We start from the raw sequence: 22243 nt of genomic DNA, 5'->3' as shown, positions 1-22243 counted from the left end.
TAATTTCCAAAATACAAGATTGGCATGACACTTTCCAGTAATCAGAACAGGTATACCTGTGTGTTGTGGCAATGTTTAATTGAAATATGCGTAACAAAATTCTCAAACTTCCTGTAATGCAATTTTAATTTAATTTCTCAAGAGAAAGTTCTTAAGGGTACAAAAACATACCAAATGATTTCACAGTTATTTTAATAATTTATATTGGTTGATATGTTCTTATACTAACTCTTGTTAATTCTGTTGGGGGGAAAGCTGCAGCAGCCACCATACTGTTTGTGTCCTGTTCAGAGGTTCAATTCTGTATGGCTACTTCAGAATGATGCTGGAGACTCAGAGTGCTGGGAGCCAGCACAGTGCAGTTGGGAGGTTCAGAAAATTAAGGGACAAGTGCTAAATAAGTTCTACTATAGATGGGCAAATGAGGAATTTGGGCAAAGGGTGGCAAAAGGCACTACTCTGACCCTCAGCCACATTTTAAATTCTTGCTCTGAACCGTGGAGAGACAGGCTAAAGCTGTTCAAAAAGAGCTGTAAAAATTTTAAACATTGACAAGATTTCCTATTTTTCCACTAGCCTTGTTCTTGAAGGACAGCTCCAATATTTTTGATCAACCTTTCAAAGAAAATTTGACTTGAGGCAGAGACCAAGCACAGAAAACTTCAGCTTAAATGGTTAAGGTTTGCCAAAGTTATAAGCAAATGAGAACAGGAGGTTACAAAGGGAAGCCATAGGCACCCATAATATAAGGCTTGCTATTGGTCCCCTTAAAAAAACACACACACACACACACACACACACACATTTACATAAAAGAATTCCGTGTACCTGTCTGAAACAATGTGGAGGAGCAGCTAGCGATCCAGTCTCTTTCAAGTAATTATCCCACTTAAAGTGTTCTAGAAGAGATAAAAAGAAAAAAGTTAGACAACTCTTAAGGGAATGTATTGAGCAAACTTTTAGGGGGAAACAGCTGTTTAGGTGAACTCTAATTCTAGCCTTTTTAAAATAAGTTCTAAAAAGTGAATTCCTCTTGTGTGAAAGAAACCAGACTGACAGCCTTTGAGAGACTTTAAAAACTCTGTTAATCCATAGGAAAGACACACCACAAACGGATTCAGTACACAGCTTCAACATAAAGAACAGGAGTACTTGTGGCACCTTAGAGACTAACAAATTTAGCTGAGCATAAGTTGTAGCCCACGAAAGTACTCCTGTTCTTTTTGCAGATACAGACTAACACAGCTGCTACTCTGAAACCAGCTTCAACATATTTCATCAGTAGTGAGGAAGGATGGTCCAGTGGTTAGGATGCTAGGCTGGGAATCACTAGAGCAGGATTCGATGCGCTGCTCCACCAGAGACTTCTTGTGTGACCTTGTGCAAGCCTTTGTGCCTCAGTTCCACATCTGTAAAACGAGAATAGTAGCATGTCCTATGCTGGAGGAGTGAGGATAAATATGTTAAAGATTGTGAGACAGTCATATTCTATAGTCATATACTCTATATCCAGGACCATGTAAGCACTTTTAATAAAGAGTGTGCACATCAAGAAGACGACTTGTGCAGAAGAATCAACTAGTACCTTGACCCCAGTACAAACCAGAATGGGTTTGGTGTTTAGTGCAATCTGTGAACATGACCCTAGCTCCACAACTAGAATCCATGAATTTCTGGTTCCCTGTCCTACATTTGATCTAGACGAGGCTGCCTTTCCAACCAAATATGCAAATATTTTGCCTGAACACTTAGCAACAGAATCAAATGACACTTCATACATCACCAGGCTTTGCAAATTCTTCACTGATTTTTAGACTGCTGTTCAAAGGGCTAGAAAAATGTATTTATATGAGTTAATCAATCAATATGAAATACTATATGGCCAATGATCCAAATAAGCATGGCTTAAGTGGATACAAGTCACAAGAAAACACGAGAACTAAAATAGTACAGCGCACATTTTGCTTCTACAGTGAAATTGTCTACAATCTTCAAGTTGATGTATCTAAAAACAGGAAAGAGAAGCAACAGTCATCTTGTCCATCACCTCGTCACAAAGTTTAAATGAGAACATAAATGGTGTAATGGTGCCACCTAGTGGCTCAATAAACAATAGCTATCAAAGTGTTTGCATCAAAAAAAAATCTTAGTTTTAGACAGATAGTAAAATCAAATCAAATGGTCTTCTGGGAACTGGCATCAATGAAGTTATTTGGCTACATTTATAACTAAACATTAAACACACAGCTCCATTTAAAGAAGGAAAACAGAAAAATATCCCCAAACCAATCCTTTTCCTAAGCAACAAAACACACAAATGACATAAAATTGTTCAGTGTTGCCCTGAAAGATACCAGTGATGTTCATCAATGACTGTCCCATGGGAGAATATTCCAGAAGCACTAGCCTTTGATAGGAAAGGCCTTGGCTAATATCCTCAAGATATTATCTCTGCATAGTCAGCATTTCCCAAATAATCACAGCTATAGTAGCTGTAAATTGATGGGATGACTCAGAAGCAAAATGAGGGAGCCAAGAAAGGTCTTTTCCTCAGGGGGATCATGTTTACAGTAAGTAAACAAAATAAGGCAACATAAACAGAAAACTACACAGGTAGCTATAAGGAAGAGCGCTTTCACTGGCCATTGAGGAAGTCTGCAGTTTCATTCACCTGCAGATCATTTACCTGAATAGCTGGATTTATCTATAAACTCCTTTCCTCACAGTCTGAAGTTGGCATTAAGAACATAAGAACATAAGAAAGGCCGTACTGGGTCAGACCAAAGGTCCATCTAGCCCAGTATCTGTCTACCGACAGTGGCCAATGCCAGGTGCCCCAGAGGGAGTGAACCTAACAGGCAATGATCAAGTGATCTCTCTCCTGCCATCCATCTCCATCCTCTGACGAACAGAGGCTAGGGACACCATTCTTACCCATCCTGGCTAATAGCCATTTATGGACTTAGCCACCATGAATTTATCCAGTCCCCTTTTAAACATTGTTCTAGTCCTAGCCTTCACAACCTCCTCAGGTAAGGAGTTCCACAAGTTGACTGTGCGCTGCGTGAAGAAGAACTTCCTTTTATTTGTTTTAAACCTGCTGCCTATTAATTTCTTTTGGTGACCCCTAGTTCTTGTATTATGGGAATAAGTAAATAACTTTTCCTTATCCACTTTCTCAACATCACTCATGATTTTATATACCTCTATCATGTCCCCCCTTAGTCTTCTCTTTTCCAAACTGAAGAGTCCTAGCCTCTTTAATCTTTCCTCATATGGGACCCTCTCTAAACCCTTAATCATTTTAGTTGCTCTTTTCTGAACCTTTTCTAGTGCTAGAATATCTTTTTTGAGGTGAGGAGACCACATCTGTACACAGTATTCGAGATGTGGGCGAACCATGGATTTATATAAGGGCAATAATATATTCTCCGTCTTATTCTCTATCCCCTTTTTAATGATTCCTAACATCCTGTTTGCTTTTTTGACCGCCTCTGCACACTGCGTGGACATCTTTAGAGAACTATCCACGATGACGCCAAGATCTTTTTCCTGACTCGTTGTAGCTAAATTAGCCCCCATCATGTTGTATGTATAGTTGGGGTTATTTTTTCCAATGTGCATTACTTTACATTTATCCACATTAAATTTCATTTGCCATTTTGTTGCCCAATCACTTAGTTTTGTGAGATCTTTTTGAAGTTCTTCACAATCTGCTTTGGTCTTAACTATCTTGAGTAGTTTAGTATCATCTGCAAACTTTGCCACCTCACTGTTTACCCCTTTCTCCAGATCATTTATGAATAAATTGAGTAGGATAGGTCCTAGGGCTGACCCTTGGGGAACACCACTAGTTACCCCTCTCCATTCTGAGAATTTACCATTAATTCCTACCCTTTGTTCCCTGTCCTTTAACCAGTTCTCAATCCATGAAAGGACCTTCCCTTTTATCCCATGACAGCTTAATTTACGTAAGAGCCTTTGGTGAGGGACCTTGTCAAAGGCTTTCTGGAAATCTAAGTACACTATGTCCACCGGATCCCCCTTGTCCACATGTTTGTTGACCCCTTCAAAGAACTCTAATAGATTAGTAAGACACGATTTCCCTTTACAGAAACCATGTTGACTATTGCTCAAGAGTTTATGTTTTTCTATGTGTCTGACAATTTTGTTCTTTACTATTGTTTCAACTAATTTGCCCGGTACCGACGTTAGACTTACCGGTCTGTAATTGCCGGGATCACCCCTAGAGCCCTTTTTAAATATTGGCGTTACATTAGCTAACTTCCAGTCATTGGGTACCGAAGCCGATTTAAAGGACAGGTTACAAACCTTAGTTAATAGTTCCGCAACTTCACATTTGAGTTCTTTCAGAACTCTTGGGTGAATGCCATCTGGTCCCGGTGACTTGTTAATGTTGAGTTTATCAATTAATTCCAAAACCTCCTCTAGTGATACTTCAATCTGTGACAGTTCCTCAGATTTGTCACCTACAAAAGCCAGCTCAGGTTTGGGAATCTCCCTAACATCCTCAGCCGTGAAGACTGAAGCAAAGAATCCATTTAGTTTCTCCGCAATGACTTTATCATCTTTAAGCGCTCCTTTTGTATTTTCATCGTCAAGGGGCCCCACTGGTTGTTTAGCAGGCTTCCTGCTTCTGATGTACTTAAAAAACATTTTGTTATTACCTTTGGAGTTTTTGGCTAGCCGTTCTTCAAACTCCTCTTTGGCTTTTCTTATTACACTCTTGCACTTAAGTTGGCAGTGTTTGTGCTCCTTTCTATTTGCCTCACTAGGATTTGACTTCCACTTTTTAAAGGAAGTCTTTTTATCTCTCACTGCTTCTTTTACATGGTTGTTAAGCCACGGTGGCTCTTTTTTAGTTCTTTTACTGTTTTTCTTAATTTGGGGTATACATTGAAGTTGAGCCTCTATTATGGTGTCTTTAAAAAGGGCCCACGCAACTTGCAGGGATTTCACTTTAGTCACTGAACCTTTTAACTTTTGTCTAACTAACCCCCTCATTTTTGTATAGTTCCCCCTTTTGAAATTAAAGGCCACAGTGTTGGGCAGTTGAGGTGTTCTTCCCACCACAGGGATGTTGAATGCTATTGTATTATGGTCACTATTTCCAAGCGGTCCCACTATAGTTACCTCTTGGACCAGCTCCTGCGCTCCACTCAGGATTAAATCTAGAGTCGCCTCTCCCCTTGTGGGTTCCCGTACCAGCTGCTCCATGAAGCAGTCATTTAAAGTATCGAGAAATTTTATCTCTGCATTTCGTCCTGAAGTGAAATGTTCCCAGTCAATATGGGGATAATTGAAATCCCCCACTATTATTGGGTTCTTAATTTTGATAGCCTCTCTAATTTCCCTTAGCATTTCATCATCACTATTACTGTCCTGGTCAGGTGGTAGATAATAGATCCCTAATGTTATATTTTTACTAGAGCATGAAATTTCTATCCATAGAGACTCTATGGAACCTGTGGATTCGCTTAAGATTTTTACTTCATTTGAATCTACACTTTCTTTAACATATAGTGCCACTCCTCCCCCTGCACGGCCTGTTCTGTCCTTCCGATATATTTTGTACCCCGGAATGATTGTGTCCCATTGATTGCTCTCAGTCCACCAGGTTTCTGTGATGCCTATTATATCTATATCCTCCTTTATCACAAGGCACTCTAGTTCACCCATCTTATTATTTAGACTTCTGGCATTTGTGTACAAGCACTTTAAAAACTTGTCCCTGTTTATTAGCCTGCCTTTTTCTGATGTGCCAGATTCTTTTTTATGTGGCTGTTTATCATCTGATCCGGCCCTTACATTATACTTTTCAGTCCTCTGCTCCTGACTATAACCTGGAGATTCTCTATCATCAGACTCTCCCCTAAGAGAAGTCTGTGTCCGATCCACACGCTCCTCTGCAGCAGTCGGCTTTCCCCCATCTCCTAGCTTAAAAACTGCTCTACAACCTTTTTAATGTTTAGTGCCAGCAGTCTGGTTCCACTTTGGTTTAGGTGGAGCCCATCTCTCCTGTATAGGCTCCTCCCATCCCAGAAGTTTCCCCAGTTCCTAATGAACGTGAACCCCTCCTCTCTACACCATCGTCTCATCCACGCATTGAGACTCTGAAGCTCTGCCTGCCTACCTGGCCCTGCGCGTGGAACTGGGAGCATTTCTGAAAATGCCACCATAGAGGTCCTGGATTTCAGTCTCTTCCCTAGCAGCCTAAATTTGGCTTCCAGGACATCTCTCCTACCCTTCCCTATGTCATTGGTACCTACATGTACCACGACCACCGGCTCCTCCCCAGCACTACACATAAGTCTATCTAGATGCCTCGAGAGATCCGCAACCTTCGCACCAGGCAGGCAAGTCACCATACGGTTCTCCCGGTCATCACAGACCCAGCTATCTACATTTCTAATAATCGAATCTCCCATTACTAACACCTGCCTTTTCCTAGAAACTGGAGTTCCCTCCCCCGGAGAGGCAACCTCAGTGCGAGAGGCAACCCCAGAACCATCTGGAAGGAGGGTCCCAACTACGGGAAAGTTTCCCTCTGCTCCCATTGACTGCTCTACTTCCCTGGGCCCTTCTTCCTCCTTAACAGCACAGGCTATCAAAATTAAGAACCCAATATTAGTGGGGGATTTCAATTATCCCCATATTGACTGGGAACATTTCACTTCAGGACGAAATGCAGAGATAAAATTTCTCGATACTTTAAATGACTGCTTCATGGAGCAGCTGGTACGGGAACCCACAAGGGGAGAGGCGACTCTAGATTTAATCCTGAGTGGAGCGCAGGAGCTGGTCCAAAGCGGAGGTGGGACAATTCTACATTGTCCCGGAAAGCCTCATCAACATACCTCTCTGCCTCTCTCAGCTCCTCCAGTTCCGCCACCCTGGCCTCCAAAGTCCGTACATGGTCTCTGAGGGCCAGGAGCTCCTTGCACCGACTGCACACATACGCCACCCGCCCACAGGGCAGGTAATCATACATGCAACAGTCGGTGCAATAAACTGGATAGCCCCCACTCTGCTGCTGGGCTTCTGCCTGCATTGTATCCTAGTTAGTGAAAGGGTGGTTTACAGAAGGGAGTTTTGGAATGTGGTTTGGTTTATAGGTTTTAGGGGGGGGCCACAGGGATGGGGTTATGGCTGGCGAGGGACTCCCACTCCCTTCCCACTCCCCTTCTAAACTCCCTTACGAAACTCCCTATTAGCAGCCCCTGGTCGCAAAGCTCCCTGGTCGCTTGTGCGCGGCTTTATAAAGCCCTGGCCTGAGTGAATGCCCCGCCCACTGATTAAGGCTCAGCCAATTACCAGAGGCTTCGAGCTTTCAAACCTGCCTCCAACTGCCAGCCAGAGCACACGGTCCCTCAAACAACCAACCAAACAAACACAAGCTCAGGTTTCCTTCATTTGTGAGCATAGATCAAAACTGAGGTAAATTAAAGCTAAACTCGTTCACAACTAATACTTAATATTGTGCAATTTATTTCATGAAGAGAATATGAAGCGGCAGAAAGGGGACGTGTGTGTCTACGGCAACAGTCACATGAGAAAATAATGCTCTTAACAAAAAAAAGCTTCTCTATATCCAGTGAAAGCTCATTTGTAGATAAAAAACTAATGCTATTTCTGAAAATATACACCAATCTGAGGCTCTAGTATTAGAGAGAATTTTAGGAATGGAGGTAGAATAAAACCTCAACCTACAGGAAAATTAGCTCACAACAAACAATTTAATATAAAATTTTTTCCTTCTATATTACCCCAATTCAAGATACAGGTTATTTTATGCTGAATTACCAGAGACAGTAAGAAAACAAATGTAGTGTACTACCGATTTGGCCAGTACTGCTAATACTATCCTTTCAAAGGTTTAGACCAGGGGTGGGGAACCTTTTTTCTGTCAGGGGCCATTGACACACACAAAAAAATCAGTTGCAGGCCACAAATAGCCCCGCAGGGAGGTGTGGAGGCTCGGGGCTTCCCCTAAGCGGAGCGAGCCAGTGCTCCTGGCTCTAGCCCTGCGGGGGGAGAGGGGAAGGGGGAGGCTCAGGGCTTCCCCTCGGCTCTGGGATGGGGCCAGAAATGAGGGGTTCAGGGTGTGGGAGGGGGCTCCAGCCTGGAGCAGGGCGATGGGATGCGGAAGTGGGTGAGGATTCCAGCTGGGGGTGCAGGCTCTGGGCTGGCTGGGGATGAGGAGTTTCGGGTACAGGAGGGGGCCCTGGGCTGTGGCCAAGGGATCTGGAGTGCGGGAGGGGGCTCAGGGCTAGGGCAGGGGGTTGAGACGCGGGTGGGGGTGCGGGGTCTGGGAGGGAGTTTGGGTGTGGGGTGGGGCTGGGGTGTGGGGTCTGGGAGGGAGTTAGGGTGCGGCAGGGGATTCAGGCTCTGGCCAGCTTTCAGTTGGCGGTGCAGCGGCTCCACGCTGCACTTGGAAGCAGCCAGCATGTCCGGCCCCTAGGCGGAGTCACAGCCAGGGGGCTCTGCGCAGTGTGTGCTGCCCATGCCCCCAGGCGCTGCCCCCACAGCTTACATTGGCCGCGGTTCCCAGCCAATGGGAGCTGCAGAGCCAGCGCTGGGGTCAGCACATGGAACTTCCTGATCGCCCCTCTGTCTGGACGCTGCGGGCGGGGGCGCCGAGGCTCGGGGCTTCCGGCCTGCGGCATGGAGACTTGTCGCTGACCGGATTAAATTAAGCAGTGGGCCGGATCCAGCCCGCAGGCCAGAGGTTCCCCACCCCTGGTTTATACAGACTGGTTTTTAGAACTGGCAGCCATGTTGAAGTTTTGTCTTCTGTTTTATTTCAGTTATTGAACTCTTGGCCATAGACTGAATTGTGAACGTTCGTGCACTGCGGTTAGTCAGCAATAGCATCATTGGTAGCCCGTTATCAATACTGCAATCAATGGATTAGGCAATATCATCCCCTCATGATTGTCCTGCTCGTCTGAAAAAACTACACAAACTGTATATCTCCAATGACAATGTTTATTACAGGTGTTCTCAAACTGGGGGTCATGACCCCTCAGGGGGTCACAAGATTATTACATACAAACCCCACTTTGCCTCCAGCATTTATAATAGTGCTAAATAGAAAAAAAGTGTCGCACTCAGAGGCTTGCTGTGTGAAAGGGGTCACCAGTACAAAAGTCTGAAAACCACTGGTTTATTATAAACACAAAGTTACCAAAAATGTTCTCTTGCGCAATTATTTACTTTCTATTACATTTTACAGACATTTACACAGCAACTTGTTTTTCATGTTTTCCTTGAACCCTCAGATGCAACTGTACATCATTTAATCCTTATCAGAACACCAGAAATTAGTCTAAGAATTCTGAATACAGATTCAAAGATCTAGCTTAATGTACAATACATTAAATTGACAAGTATCAGAGGGGTAGCCGTGTTAGTCTGAATCTGTAAAAAGCAACAGAGGGTCCTGTGGCATCTTTAAGACTAACAGAAGTATTGGGAGCATAAGCTTTCGTGGGTAAGAACCATCTGAAGAAGTGAGGTTCTTACCCACGAAAGCTTATGCTCCCAATACTTCCGTTAGTCTTAAAGGTGCCACAGGACCCTCTGTTGCTTTTTATTAAATTGACAGATTTTATTATATTTATTATTAAGCCTGCCCACCACTGTATAAAACCAAACACCCACAATATTAGTTTTTGCATCAGAACTTAGTTGTTCTCTCAGAAAGCTTCCCCCTGCCTGGCTGGTGTTTAGCAAATTGGACCCCCCCCCACCTAGGCTCAGGCTCTCAGCCAGTTTCTAGTTTTCCACAGGCTCATTCTGGATTTCTGGCACATGGCTGTGTCCCCAAACTGACATCTGAGCTCTTTCCTCTGGGCTGGCATGGCTCCTTAAAGGTTCTCTCTGGATTTCTGCAGCTCAGTTGACTACTACAAGTAGCTGGTGCTTTCTTCAAGGCTGGCATAGGTCTTTTCAGAGCAGGAAGCTATAAACCTCCATCTTTTTTGGCTCATTAGGATCTACAACTCCTCCCTCTGATGCTGTAGGGGGGAGTCTGTCTCTCCGCTCCCATTCCAAAGACCCCTCTTAACATCCCACCCCTCCAGCTCTAAGAGTTGTATTCCCCTTCAGACACACTGAGGTTAGAAGTAAGGTGTCCTCAAATTTTATAAGTACGGATTTTATGTAGACTTATTTCCCTACTTTGGTGATACACAGAGCTCCTCACCATCTTGCAAACCAATGGCTGCTGGTAAAGGACACATCAGAGTGGCTTAAATTGAAATATGTATCCAAACCTATAAATTTCTTTGGCTTCAACCTCATTTTTAAGTAGAGTGCTGCTACAGATATGCAAGCAGCCTTAATGAAGGCTGAAACTTCACTCACTCTTCCTTCCAGGATGGCCACTGCTTGCTTTTTCTTCAAGTCTTCTCTCCTTCCTGTGCAGACCACTGGGAGCCTCATGCGTTCAATATCCTGTTTTTTTCACTCTTTAGCCCACCCTCTCCAGCACATTGATATGCAGTGACGATTCCTGCTCCAACTACAGACCTTGAACTTTCAGTGACCCCAGATATGCTCCCTTACCCATCAGGGAGGCATTGGTGACAACAGACCTGGTTGGTAAGCACTGGATGAAGGGAACACCCTGACAAACATTTTCCATTAGCGTCCACCACTGCAAGGAGTCCAGGACCAGTGGAAGGAGGCAGACCAATATGCTCAGGGAGTGAAGAGTCAGACAGTGAACTGTCCTGAGCTACATTTAAAGGGGGCAAAGACGCAACCTTGCAAACTGGACCACATGTGTGCAAGCAGACATGTGGCCCAAGAGCCTTAGGCACATCCAAACCATTGTGGAAGGCTGAGACTGCAAAAAACACCTGAAAAAGGTCAGTCAGCAGAAAAGACGTGTACAGTCTATTAAGGCCCCAATGAACTTGATTTTCTGAGTGGGAACCAAAGCTGACATTTCAATGTTTAGGATGAGACCCAGACGGTCAAACAAGCGCACTATAGTGTTGACATGGGAAAGGACTTCCTTTCTGGACCTGCCCCTCAGTAACCAGTTGTCCATATATGGGAAGATGTGGATTCCTTTCTTGCTGAGGTACACCTTCACCACAACTATGCATTTGGTAAAAACCCAAAGGGCAGAAGAGAGGCAGAAGGGAAGCACTGTATACTGAAAATGGTGCTCCGCTACGACAAATCAAAGGAATTTTCTGTTTCTCTGTAAAATTGTTACATGAAACCAGGTGTCCTGAAGGTCAAGAACAGCCAACCAGTTGTTCTGTGACAATGGGGGGAGGACAGTTGCTAGAGTGACCATTTGGAACCTCATGAATCTGATATATTTGTTGAGGCCAGGAAAGTTGAGAATGGGTCTTACCCTTCCCTTGAATTTAGGCACCAGACAGTACGGAAATAGAAGCCATGACCCCAGTGTTCCAGTGGAACCTCCTCTACCGCTCCCAAAGCCAGTAAAGAGCAAACCTGTTTGAGGAGCAATATTTCATAAGAGGGGGTCCCTGAAGAGGGATGGAGACTGGGGGCGGGGAAGATGGAAAGGAACTGGATGGCATACCCCAATCTGACGGTGCTTAGGACCCAACTGTCGGCGGTGATCAAGCCCCAAGCATTGTGAAAGCAAGCCAGTCTGTCCCCAAACAGAGGGAATGGGGAGAAGAGAGCAAAAATTGTAACACTGCCTCTGGACCAAGAAGTCAAAATCAGGAACGGGGGGGGGAGGGGCTCGGCTCCGGGGAAGGTGTGTCAAGTGGCCAAACCCCGGAACTGAATGCTTCCTCCTCTAGGACCTATGCCCCTTTCTGGGGTAGTTCTGCTGTCTCAGGGGAGGGAAAGGCTTCCCAAATGTGTGCTGCAAACAATACTGCTGCTGCTACTGCTGTTGATCACTGTAGTGGCCCCTCTGCACTGTTGGCATACACACACCCAAAGATCATAGGGCAGCCCTAGAGTCCTTGAAGGAGTGCAGAATCTCGTCCGTCTTGTCCGAAAAAAGCATCAGCTGAAGGGCAAATCCCCTATGGCTTGTTGCACACCAGGACAATGCCCATATTCTGCAGCCAGGACTCCCTTCTCATGGTCACCACCAAAGCCATTACTCTGGCTGAAGTATCTGCAATGTCCAGCATGGACCATAACAAAGTCTTAGTCACCAAGCAGCCTTTAGTGATAAATGCCCCAAATTCCTCCCTCAAGACTTCAGGCAACTGGTCCGCAAACTCAGACATAGCCATCCAATTCACAAAGTCATATTTAGACAGCAATGCCTGCTGGTTAGCAATGTGCATCTACAAATAAGAGGAGGTGTCAATCTTCCTACCCATTGGGGCCATATGCTTGGAGTCCTTATCTTTGGGAGTGGACTTAAATCTGTCCTGCAGGCCTCTATTGTTCACCATAGTTATGACCAGGGAATTTGGGCCTGGATGGGAGTAAAAAAAACCCAAATCCCTGCACCACAATGAAGTAGCAATTCTCCATGTGCTTTGCAATAGGGGGTACTGAAGCCAACATGCTCCAGAGAACCTTAGCAGGCTCTAGGAGTGCATCATTAAAAGGGAAGGCTACTCTCCCAGGGGCAGATGGCTGCAGGATGTCCAACAACTTATGAATATTCTCCTGCAGGAACTCTGCATGAATACCCAGGGAAGGCAGCCACGTGCCGCAAAAGGTCCTGGTATATCTTGAAATCCTCTGGTACCAAAGGAAAGAAAGATCCAGGCACCACAGAATCATCGGGGGATGAAGACAAAGCGGTTAAATGTGCCAGAGCCGGATCCTACTCCAGGACTGACAGACCTGGACAGGACAATTCTGGAGGCTCCACACGGGGAAGGTTCACTGGTGCCTGGGCCTGTGGCAGATCGACCGTCACTACCACAGGATTGCTCAATGATCTTGCCTTAGAGCGAGATGAGGAGTGGGACCTACGCAACTGAGGCGCATCCCACAGATTTCATGCAGCCCACTAGTATGGATAGGGCATTGGTGGCCAGTAGACATCAGGCCAGGGCCCCCATTTCCACCATGAGACAAGCACCTATCATGGTACCCATAGCTCTCCTTGACTGGGCCCTGATGCAGGTCAGGCAATGGAGAGTGGGTGGAGGAAGATCCCAACCTGAATGCTGAGGAGTCCCGAACTTCAGGGGATAAAGGTGGAGCCAGCCCTGAGAGTGCAAGCAACTGGCCTGACTCATCCATAGCCCAGAATGAAGAGGGAACTGGTGCAGATGATGGAAACGGTACTGCTGGCATCAAATACACCTCCGTTGTTTCTAGTGCTTGAAGTGGTGTCAACCCTGAAGCCGAGGTGACTGACAGTGCTGAAGTGGAGGGAAGTGCGTGCTGCCATGGTTACATCAGTGGTGCCAACAGCAGGGGTGCCAAGAAGTTCCCAGTGCTGGGGAGGTCCCTTGTGCTGAGCCCAGCACCAGCCCCACTTCCACTGACTGTCAAAGGGAAACATCAGGGTGTGGTGCCAACAGGCCCTCAGGCTCAGCAGCCCACCCAGCCAACAGGGCTATAAACTAAGCAGCCTTGGCAAAGTCCTGGGCCAAGGGAGAGGTCAGGACAGAAAGGCAGAGGAGCTCCATTGCCACCTGATATACCGCCAGTGCAGAAACAGCCAGTGCCAGCATCACCCTCTTCAATATGGGACTCAATGGACGCCCTGAGCCGGAACCAGAGTTGATGGCACGGGGTCTCTGATCTTCCTGAACGGTACCAGAGAATGGTTGATGGGACCGGCTCCATTCCGCACGCTGACATTCACACTGCGTATTAAGCTAGATGTCAAACAGAGCAATACTTCCAAGTATTGACATGGCATTTGAGTCCCTAAGTGTGACTGCAGCTCCTCTCACTCACACTGGCAAAGGAAAGCAAGTGGTACACTAATCACAGAACCATTTGCTCTACTGCCCAGTATTTACTGGCAGCAACAGAAAACTGCAAGGATCCCTCCCAGTAGCTAGGAATGGAGGAGGGAAAAACCCACCTCTCTCCCAACAGCCTTAGGGAAGAGAAGAAAATGAGTCAAAATGACAAATGAAGTTCTAGAGAGCTTTAACATGTTTGCAGACACAACACTGCGGAGATGACATCTACAGGTGTGATGTCATAACAACTACACAGTTACAATACAGATATCTAATATGACATCAGGATGTCATTCCATGGATTATTTGTGGCTCACTGCAATGCCAGTCTATGGAAAAAGTAGCTCCCAGCCAGTGTGAGGACCAATGACACTACTCTTCCTCTGATGGGAAAGATCTTCAGGGATAGCAGCTAAAAAGTCTCTGTAACAGACTAAAAACTTCTGTTTAATTAGATGCCCATGGAAGCCCTTAGTGTTTTAGTTTTATGAAATTTTATAATTCTGATGTGCTATCAAAGTTTTAACAAAAGACCCCTTCAAAAGTTTTCTACCTCAGTCAATAATACATGTGACATTCCCTGGGTAAAATACTCCCCACAAAACTCTTGTCAGTTCCATACTATTCTCAACTCTCCCAAATTCATGACCCACCTGTTTCACCACCTCCACGCCTCATGAAGTCTCTAACTAGCTCCTCTACCTGGAAGCTTTTCCCTTTACCAGCAGTGATCACATGTGTTACTCCTGGAGGAATTCTGCACCACTGCACAATGCAGAATTTGTGCAGAATTAATGTCCTGCACAGAATTTCATGTTTTCCCCCCCCAGACTTGGGGCTGCAGAGCTACTGGCCACCTCTAGGGGCCGCTGGACTCTGTGTGCTGGAGAAGAGCCAGGCTCTGCAGTGAGCCAAGTGCCTGGACCGGCGGGAATGGAAGCTCTGCACATTCTGGCAACAGGGCTTGATCCTCATCCGCCTAACAGGAGCAGGCCCAGGAGACCCGGCTCTGGCAAAGGGTGAGGAAGGGCAGGGCTGCACCGCGTCCCTCAGCGGGACAAAGCTATGGGGGACGGGCTCGGGGGTGGGGCAGCATGACTGGGCTCTGGGGAAGAGAGGAGGAGCATGTGTCTGGGCTGGGGAGAGGAATCATGCAGCCCTCTCCAGCACCCCCTAACTGGAAATGGGTTGTCATAGGTGTTTCTTTAAACTCTCCTGGGAGAATCTTTTTAATTCTCTGTGTTGTTGACATACTTGCTGATATGTATTTTTAAATAAATTACCAAAATAACGGAAACTGGTGTGATTATATTGTGTTATTTTGACAAATACATTTTTTTTAAATATTGTGCACAGAATTTTTAATTTTTTAGCGCAGAATTCCCCCAGGAGTAAGCGTGTGGCTCAGTGGGCTCTGACAGTGGGAGTGCCCCACCCTTCTGTTAATTAGTAGGAAAGAGATGGTGGCAACAACTTACTGAAAACTCTTGTTGTTGTCTATAAGACGACATGTAGCTAGGTTAATGGGTCAGCTTTAAAAAAAAGAAAAAAAACAACAGGTGATTTCCTCACCCACTCCAAATGACAGACCCATTGTCCCTGATGTAAAAAAACATCATTTTCTGCTAAGAGTGACGGTATCCATTTTTATTTCAAATTATGGGAAACAACTACAGATGGAAATGCTCTGAACTTTCATTTAGTCTCAAACAATCGACTTTGCTTTTTAGTTTTTCCCACAGAAGAACAAATGCATAAGATTATTTTACCTTCCCTACCTATTTAGCACTAATGAAGATTCAGCCCAATTATTGCAACTCCTCTCTTCAGTATCAGCAAACATGGTATTTAAGGAGAAAAAACAATGGAGACTTTTGAGAGAGAAGACAGAGAAAAGGTATAGATAGGACTAAAGAAGGAGGTAGAAAACAGTAATGATCCAAAACTTCATCTTTAAAAATTTGGGATGCACATATTATTTTTGTTCAGGGGATTACATAGGTAACTAGTATTTGCCTTTTGGTCAGCTGAATTACTATGCTAAAGTCAATCCTTTCACTCTTCCAAAGACATTTATATATAATATCAAAACACTGTCCACTAATGAAGTTAACAGCAGTGGTTCAGATGATTCTATTCTTTTATGTATTCCAGTCATCAGTAACAGCCTGAGAGGTGTAAAAGATACTCATACAACACAATCCAAATATTTACATTTAAAAATTACCTTGACTAATAACCTGACAATTTTAATACCTACCATTTTTTAAAGATACATTGTTTGACTGCTGACTCTTCCCATGTTTCTCCTTTTTAACATTCTTTGAATCTACAACACATAAAATGTCATTACATAATAGATTTAGCATTCACATCATACTAAAGTCCAGGGTAACAATTAGTCTAATATAGAGCACTTTTAAACATAACTCTCAAGACAAATACATTCTATTAACCACAGATTTTTGTGTATATATTTCACTATGTCATAAAAAGGTAAATTTTATTCTTATTCTAGTTCATCTCAGAGTTTAAAAGAGACACTAACATCAAGATAAAGGTACAAGCACGGAAAGAAAGAATTCTAAAAAGAATGCTTCTTGGCTGTCAACAAACAATGTCTTCCAAAATTTTAAAAACAGCAATCTACCTTTATTTTCAAATTGCTTTTGTTTTATAGTTTGAGGGAGAGTATTAAACCAAAGAACATCTTGGACCTTTGAGACAAGGTTTCCAAAATACATTAGTGATTTGAGACACAAGAAAAGGTCTTGATGCTCAATGTGCTGCACACGACCCTCTGAAATTCAAGCCCCTCTAAGGTGTCTCAAGTTGGCCACACAAAAACTCCTGAACCCAAGATCACTAATCATTTTTGACAATCTTGGTGCAGGTCCTGACAAACTGAAACAGAAAAAAAAATCTTAACAGTTTATTTCTCAGTTAAGGGTCTCACTGCAACCCTAATTCATTGAATACAGGCCTGTACCTATACCACACCAATTAATCAGCAGAAAAAGAAGGAGTGAAACCCATGAGTAGCACACAATCAATTTCACTTTACTTACTTCAGGTATCAGTACCACAAGGAAAAGCCCTCTGTGTGGGGAACAAATAAGGGGGAATAAAACTAGTAGGACTGGCTGAAGAGATAACTCAAGCCATAATGTGAGTGTTGCCCCTAACTCAAGTTCCAGCCTCTCACAAAATCCCTTGAGTGTAGTGCTGCTTTTAATTCAAGTTGGCTGGCCTGTCAAGGGGTATATGCTACAGCTCAAGTGAGCACAATACTCGGCTGCTACCACAGCCATTCTATGCAGCTTGAGCACTATTTTAGTGTCGCTGCTCTCACTCAAACTAGCCTAACTCAAGAGAAGTTAGCCATGAAGATACCCATAGACAGACGAGCTACCCATAATTGACTTTATTCACAGCTTTGCCACATTAGCAAATATTAAGACAACCATTGTGCTGCAGAGCATTCAATTCCCTTTTCAGTTTAGGATCATACTTCAATTTCAATTGCCAGTTCCATACCAAATGTCTATATTTTTGACAGATGTTTGATGCTTACCTGGAAACTGAAATGAAGGTACAATCCAATGTCATAAAGCGGATCATACATCTTGTGTGTCACAGAAGCAAGGAAGTGGTGGAACTGAGACGCCATTATCTCCAACATAGACAATTTAGAAGTGGTAGAAAATATCTGAAAAAAACAAATCTAACGGACTTGTTCTTCTTGATATGCTGGCGGGGAGGTGGGCAGTGAGTGAAGGAGAATGGAAGCAAATAAGTGAGCAAGTGCTCTTTGTTGCTTTTGGGCAGAGAAAGACAGCATAGGTTATTTTTCACCCTGTGTAGAAGGTGGTAAATTTTTCAAGCCATGAAATAGATGTAGATAGTTTCACATGGCTAGAACTAAGGCAGTGGATTTCAAATCTCAGTCTCTATTTTTCTTGGTAAACAAGTGTATTTAAACATAGCATTATTGCATTCAGATCAGTGACAGCCTTGATATTTCACAGCTATGATGGGGAATCGCTGCTGTGATCACAGTAGGTGTTTTAAGCATAAACGGTAAGCTACTATTCCTTTTTCTTAAAATGCAATCATTCTCTTATAATATTGTGCAACCCACAGTTATAGTGAATGTGAGCTCCTGTTTTCAGGCACCATTTTAAATGTAACCTTTTGGGCTAACGTTTTCACTGATGTTGTTAGCCCAACAAGTGTTCTTCATGTTTTAAACTAAGAACAAAGATATGATCTACTGGCCTGCACATAGAATCATAGAATATCAGGGTTGGAAGGGACCTCAGGAGGTCATCTAGTCCAACCCCCTGCTCAAAGCAGGACCAATTCCCAACTAAACCATCCCAGCCAGGGCTTTGTCAAGCCGGGCCTTAAAAACCTCTAAGGAAGGAGATTCCACCACCTCCCTAGGTAACGCATTCCAGTGCTTCACCACCCTCCTAGTGAAATAGTGTTTCCTAATATCCAACCTAGACCTCCCCCACTGCAACTTGAGACCATTGCTCCTTGTTCTGTCATCTGCCACCACTGAGAACAGCCGAGCTCCATCCTCTTTGGAACCCCCTTTCAGGTAGTTGAAAGCAGCTATCAAATCCCCCCTCATTCTTCTCTTCTGGAGACTAAACACTCCCAGTTCCCTCAGCCTCTCCTCATAAGTCATGTGCTCCAGTCCCCTAATCAGTTTTGTTGCCCTCCGCTGGACTCTTTCTAATTTTTCCACATCCTTCTTGTAGTGTGGGGCCCAAAACTGGACACAGTACTCCAGATGAGGCCTCACCAATGTCGAATAAAGGGGAACGATCACGTTCCTCGATCTGCTGGCAATGCCCCTACTTATACAGCCCAAAATGCAACAAGAGCACACTGTTGACTCATATCCAGCTTCTCGTCCACTGTGACCCCTAGGTCCTTTTCTGCAGAACTGCTACCTAGCCATTCGGTCCCTAGTCTGTAGCTGTGCATGGGATTCTTCCGTCCTAAGTGCAGGACTCTGCACTTGTCCTTGTTGAACCTCATCAGGTTTTTTTTGGCCCAATCCTCTAATTTGTCTAGGTCCCTCTGTATCCGATCCCTACCCTCTAGTGTACCTACCACGCCTCCCAGTTTAGTGTCAACTGCAAACTTGCTGAGAGTGCAGTCCACACCATCCTCCAGATCATTAATAAACACATTAAGAGTTCTGGTTTCTGGTCTATTGACTAAAGGGGAAATTTTCTCCCTCTTCTTTGGCCTGTTTTCCATTTCCTTCTCAATGCCTTAAAATGACTATCCAGACAAAAATAGTAAGGCAATAAGGCCAACACCAGGGAAAAGGATAAGTAAAAGGTCCAATAAAACCCCAAGATGGTGTGTGTACATATCCTTACATAGGGATAACAGTCATAACCCCATCCCATTCCTCCAAATGCAATTCCCTTCCAAATCAACATTATTTTGGTCTAACTGGGATTGATCTGAAAACAGTTGGTTCTCTTCCAAGGTACCATCACTGCTAGATATTTAGAGACTAATGAGACTGCAAATACGGATTTCATGAAAAATATAAGTGGAATTGTCATTAGCATTTTTTGTGAGATTTGGGAATGGACAAAACTTCCAAAGCAGTTTCCCACTGAATAGGAAGTGTTTGGAGATTGAATCATGCTGGATACCACATGACTGAGATCTTGAGGGGGACGAAAAACTGTCCATTGCCTTCTGGTAAGACCTCAAGTTTTGAAAAGAATGGAACCATGATTGAGCAATTCCATCCACCCAGGTTACACTTTACAGATACTATGTATGGGCGGTTGGTCTGGAGCACCTCTTTCCAATCTGTAGACATAAAATTCTTCTGCTGATAAGATCACTCATCAGAAGACAAGCCAGAGTAATCACAGCCATCATACAAGAAATCAGAGACAACTGGAGACTGACCCAAGCTTTCTTCATTGACCTGCAATCCACCAGGGACTAAGAAGGCTAACTCCTTCGAGCATAGAGTCTGGTAGAAGCAACTGAGATGATCCTAGTGACCACTTACAGTTCCTCCTAACGTTGAATTCCAGTTTCCTGACAGAAGAGAGCCTTCAGAGAAAACACCCCCTTATTAGAAGAGCCAGTTTCTTAACCAATGATATGACTATTACACCTCCAATAGGAGAGTGCCCCAAGTCTCGTAGAATCTTTTTGGAAAACAATGAAAGCAGTGCATTGCCTTAGAAAGTATGTATCAGTCTTTTCCCAAGACACTATTTCCTTGATGTCCTTGTGGGAAGGGAGCAATAGAGGGTCAGTCTATCAAGATTTGCACAGCCACTTCCTAGGGACTTATTCTTGAGATTCCAGACACCACTCCAACAAGGGAGTCAAAGTCTTCCACCCTGGCTAGCTCTGATAATGTGTGAGGAGCCTCCCTCTGAGGAGTCTCTACCTCTGCTCCTCAGAGTTGTCTCTACCTCTGTTCCTCAGAGTTGTCAAGCACTTTAGAGTGACAGATGGCGAAATACTATTCCCTCCCCCCCCACAGAGGGCCTCAGCTGCACCTCAGGAGTGGAGGACTGAGACGGAGCGGGGGAGCATTCCCCAACAAGTTGACCACCGCCCTTCTGAAGACCTGTGATGGCAACCAGAAAAGGGGGAAATGTTTGATCCCTAATGCACCTGAGACTCTGTCTAGGCCCTTTTATCCACCTCCAAGAGGGGGATGGGAAGAGGAGATGCTGGCTAACATCTTCCATCAGAACTTCTCTCAAATCTGTGTACACCCTGAAGCAGGGTGGATCTGGAACAGCTCCATCTCCTTCAACCTGTGTTTGTTATTCTCTAGGTGACCCATCCCAGATGGGCTTCCAGCCTGTTTGTCTGCCAGGAATAGGGCCTGTCTTGCAACACCTTCAAACAGGCAGGGCAGAAGCCTGCCATACAAGGAGTAAGGTTCCTCCACAGGCTCTGCATCAACTTGTGCAACTATTACATGCACAACTGCAGTCATCATAGATGATCCACTGCAGCACAGACCACCACTCAGTTTACAAAGTAGTAGACAACTGCAGAGAAAGCAATTGGGCTGAAGAGGTGGAAGGCATGAATTAGGTGCAAAAATCTTAGCAATCTTCTATAGAGCAGAACTACCTGTCCCAAAACTGAAAAGGACCAGTTACAGAGTAGTTGGGCTCTCTTCACAAGATTCTGTATTCCATTTCATGCCTATTCTATTTCACACATTCACTTCTACTCAAATCTCACCCTCAAGTTGGTGTAAAACACCATAACTTATGATTTTCCCCCCCGATACAGCACAGTAGAAGACATGACTAGAGAGAATGCCATTGCATAGATGAGAAATTAAACTGCATAAAACAAACAGTTTAACCTGTCTACGTGGGCTTTTGAAAGATAGTTGCTGATGCAGTTTGCTATTGTAAAACTTAATACCTGCTATTACACATTATTCTGATAAACTATGCAGATGTCACAGAATCCAGTTATCACCTATAAAGGATTATATTTTAACAACACATCTAGATATGTGCTTAAATTTTCTACTGGGACTCTGTTTTCTAGATTGTCAGAGGACAACAGTTATTTTGGGTGAAATTACATAGAATGGTTTCAATTAAGGCTAAATTTAGCATGCCTACTGTAAGTTTGGGATTTTTTACTTTAATTTGATTCATAACAAGTTCAGTACGTATTACCATCCTATTTCAACTTAACAATACAGCAGTTATTATTATTAGGTATAATAATACCCCATCTAATCAAAAATAGCTTTTATGTTTTCTACTTTCTTTCCTTTTGGATAAAAGCCACCAACCTTACCTTTAGCTGGTGTTCTCCCCATGGTAACACTTCTGTGATCTTCCTTCTCACAATAAAAAGGCTGAAGTTGAAAGACCAGTTAATTCTTCCTTTCAGCACAACAGTTTCCTGTGGAGTAGTAATACCACTAGTTAGTTATAGATCCAATACAAAAAAACCCCCATTATCTTGCTGTTTTAAAGCTACAAAAGTTTACACAAAGTTCCTCTACAAGTAGCTTGTTAAACAAGAGCTAAATCAAAGCAATACTGGAGGAGGAGAATAAATTAAATTTTCTTATTACTTCTTTATTTTAAAATGATGTAAACCCTTGAAAAGAAAAATCAGATTGCTTCACATAGCATGTTATGCTTTGACATTAAAATATGCTTTTGCTCTTACTTACTTAAGTTTTCTTTTTAAGATTATAAAGATTATTTTCAATTTCAACAGCTCAAATCTTTTTTCCTTCCATCTTACATACACACAATCCAACAATGGTCATACTAGAA

General features: G+C 43.9%; 1 protein-coding gene across 1 annotated transcript in view; it reads right to left on the bottom strand.

Annotated features, from left to right (window-relative positions):
• SCML2 (Scm polycomb group protein like 2) overlaps positions 1–21774 on the bottom strand; it is a 107201-nt gene extending 85427 nt beyond the window's left edge. Inside the window, exons 1-3 of the mRNA XM_065417485.1 lie at positions 21753–21774; positions 16174–16242; positions 829–899 (exon numbers count right to left, since the gene is read on the bottom strand). Coding sequence (XP_065273557.1) covers positions 829–899; positions 16174–16242; positions 21753–21774 — 162 coding nt within the window. The remainder of the gene's footprint in view (positions 1–828; positions 900–16173; positions 16243–21752) is intronic.
• Between the last annotated feature and the right edge of the window lie 469 nt (positions 21775–22243).

Source organism: Emys orbicularis, chromosome 1 (genome assembly GCF_028017835.1).
Source record: "Emys orbicularis isolate rEmyOrb1 chromosome 1, rEmyOrb1.hap1, whole genome shotgun sequence".
Classification (NCBI taxonomy): Eukaryota; Metazoa; Chordata; order Testudines; family Emydidae; genus Emys; species Emys orbicularis.
Note: the sequence above shows the minus strand (reverse complement) of the source record. Positions and strands in the feature narration are given on the sequence as shown.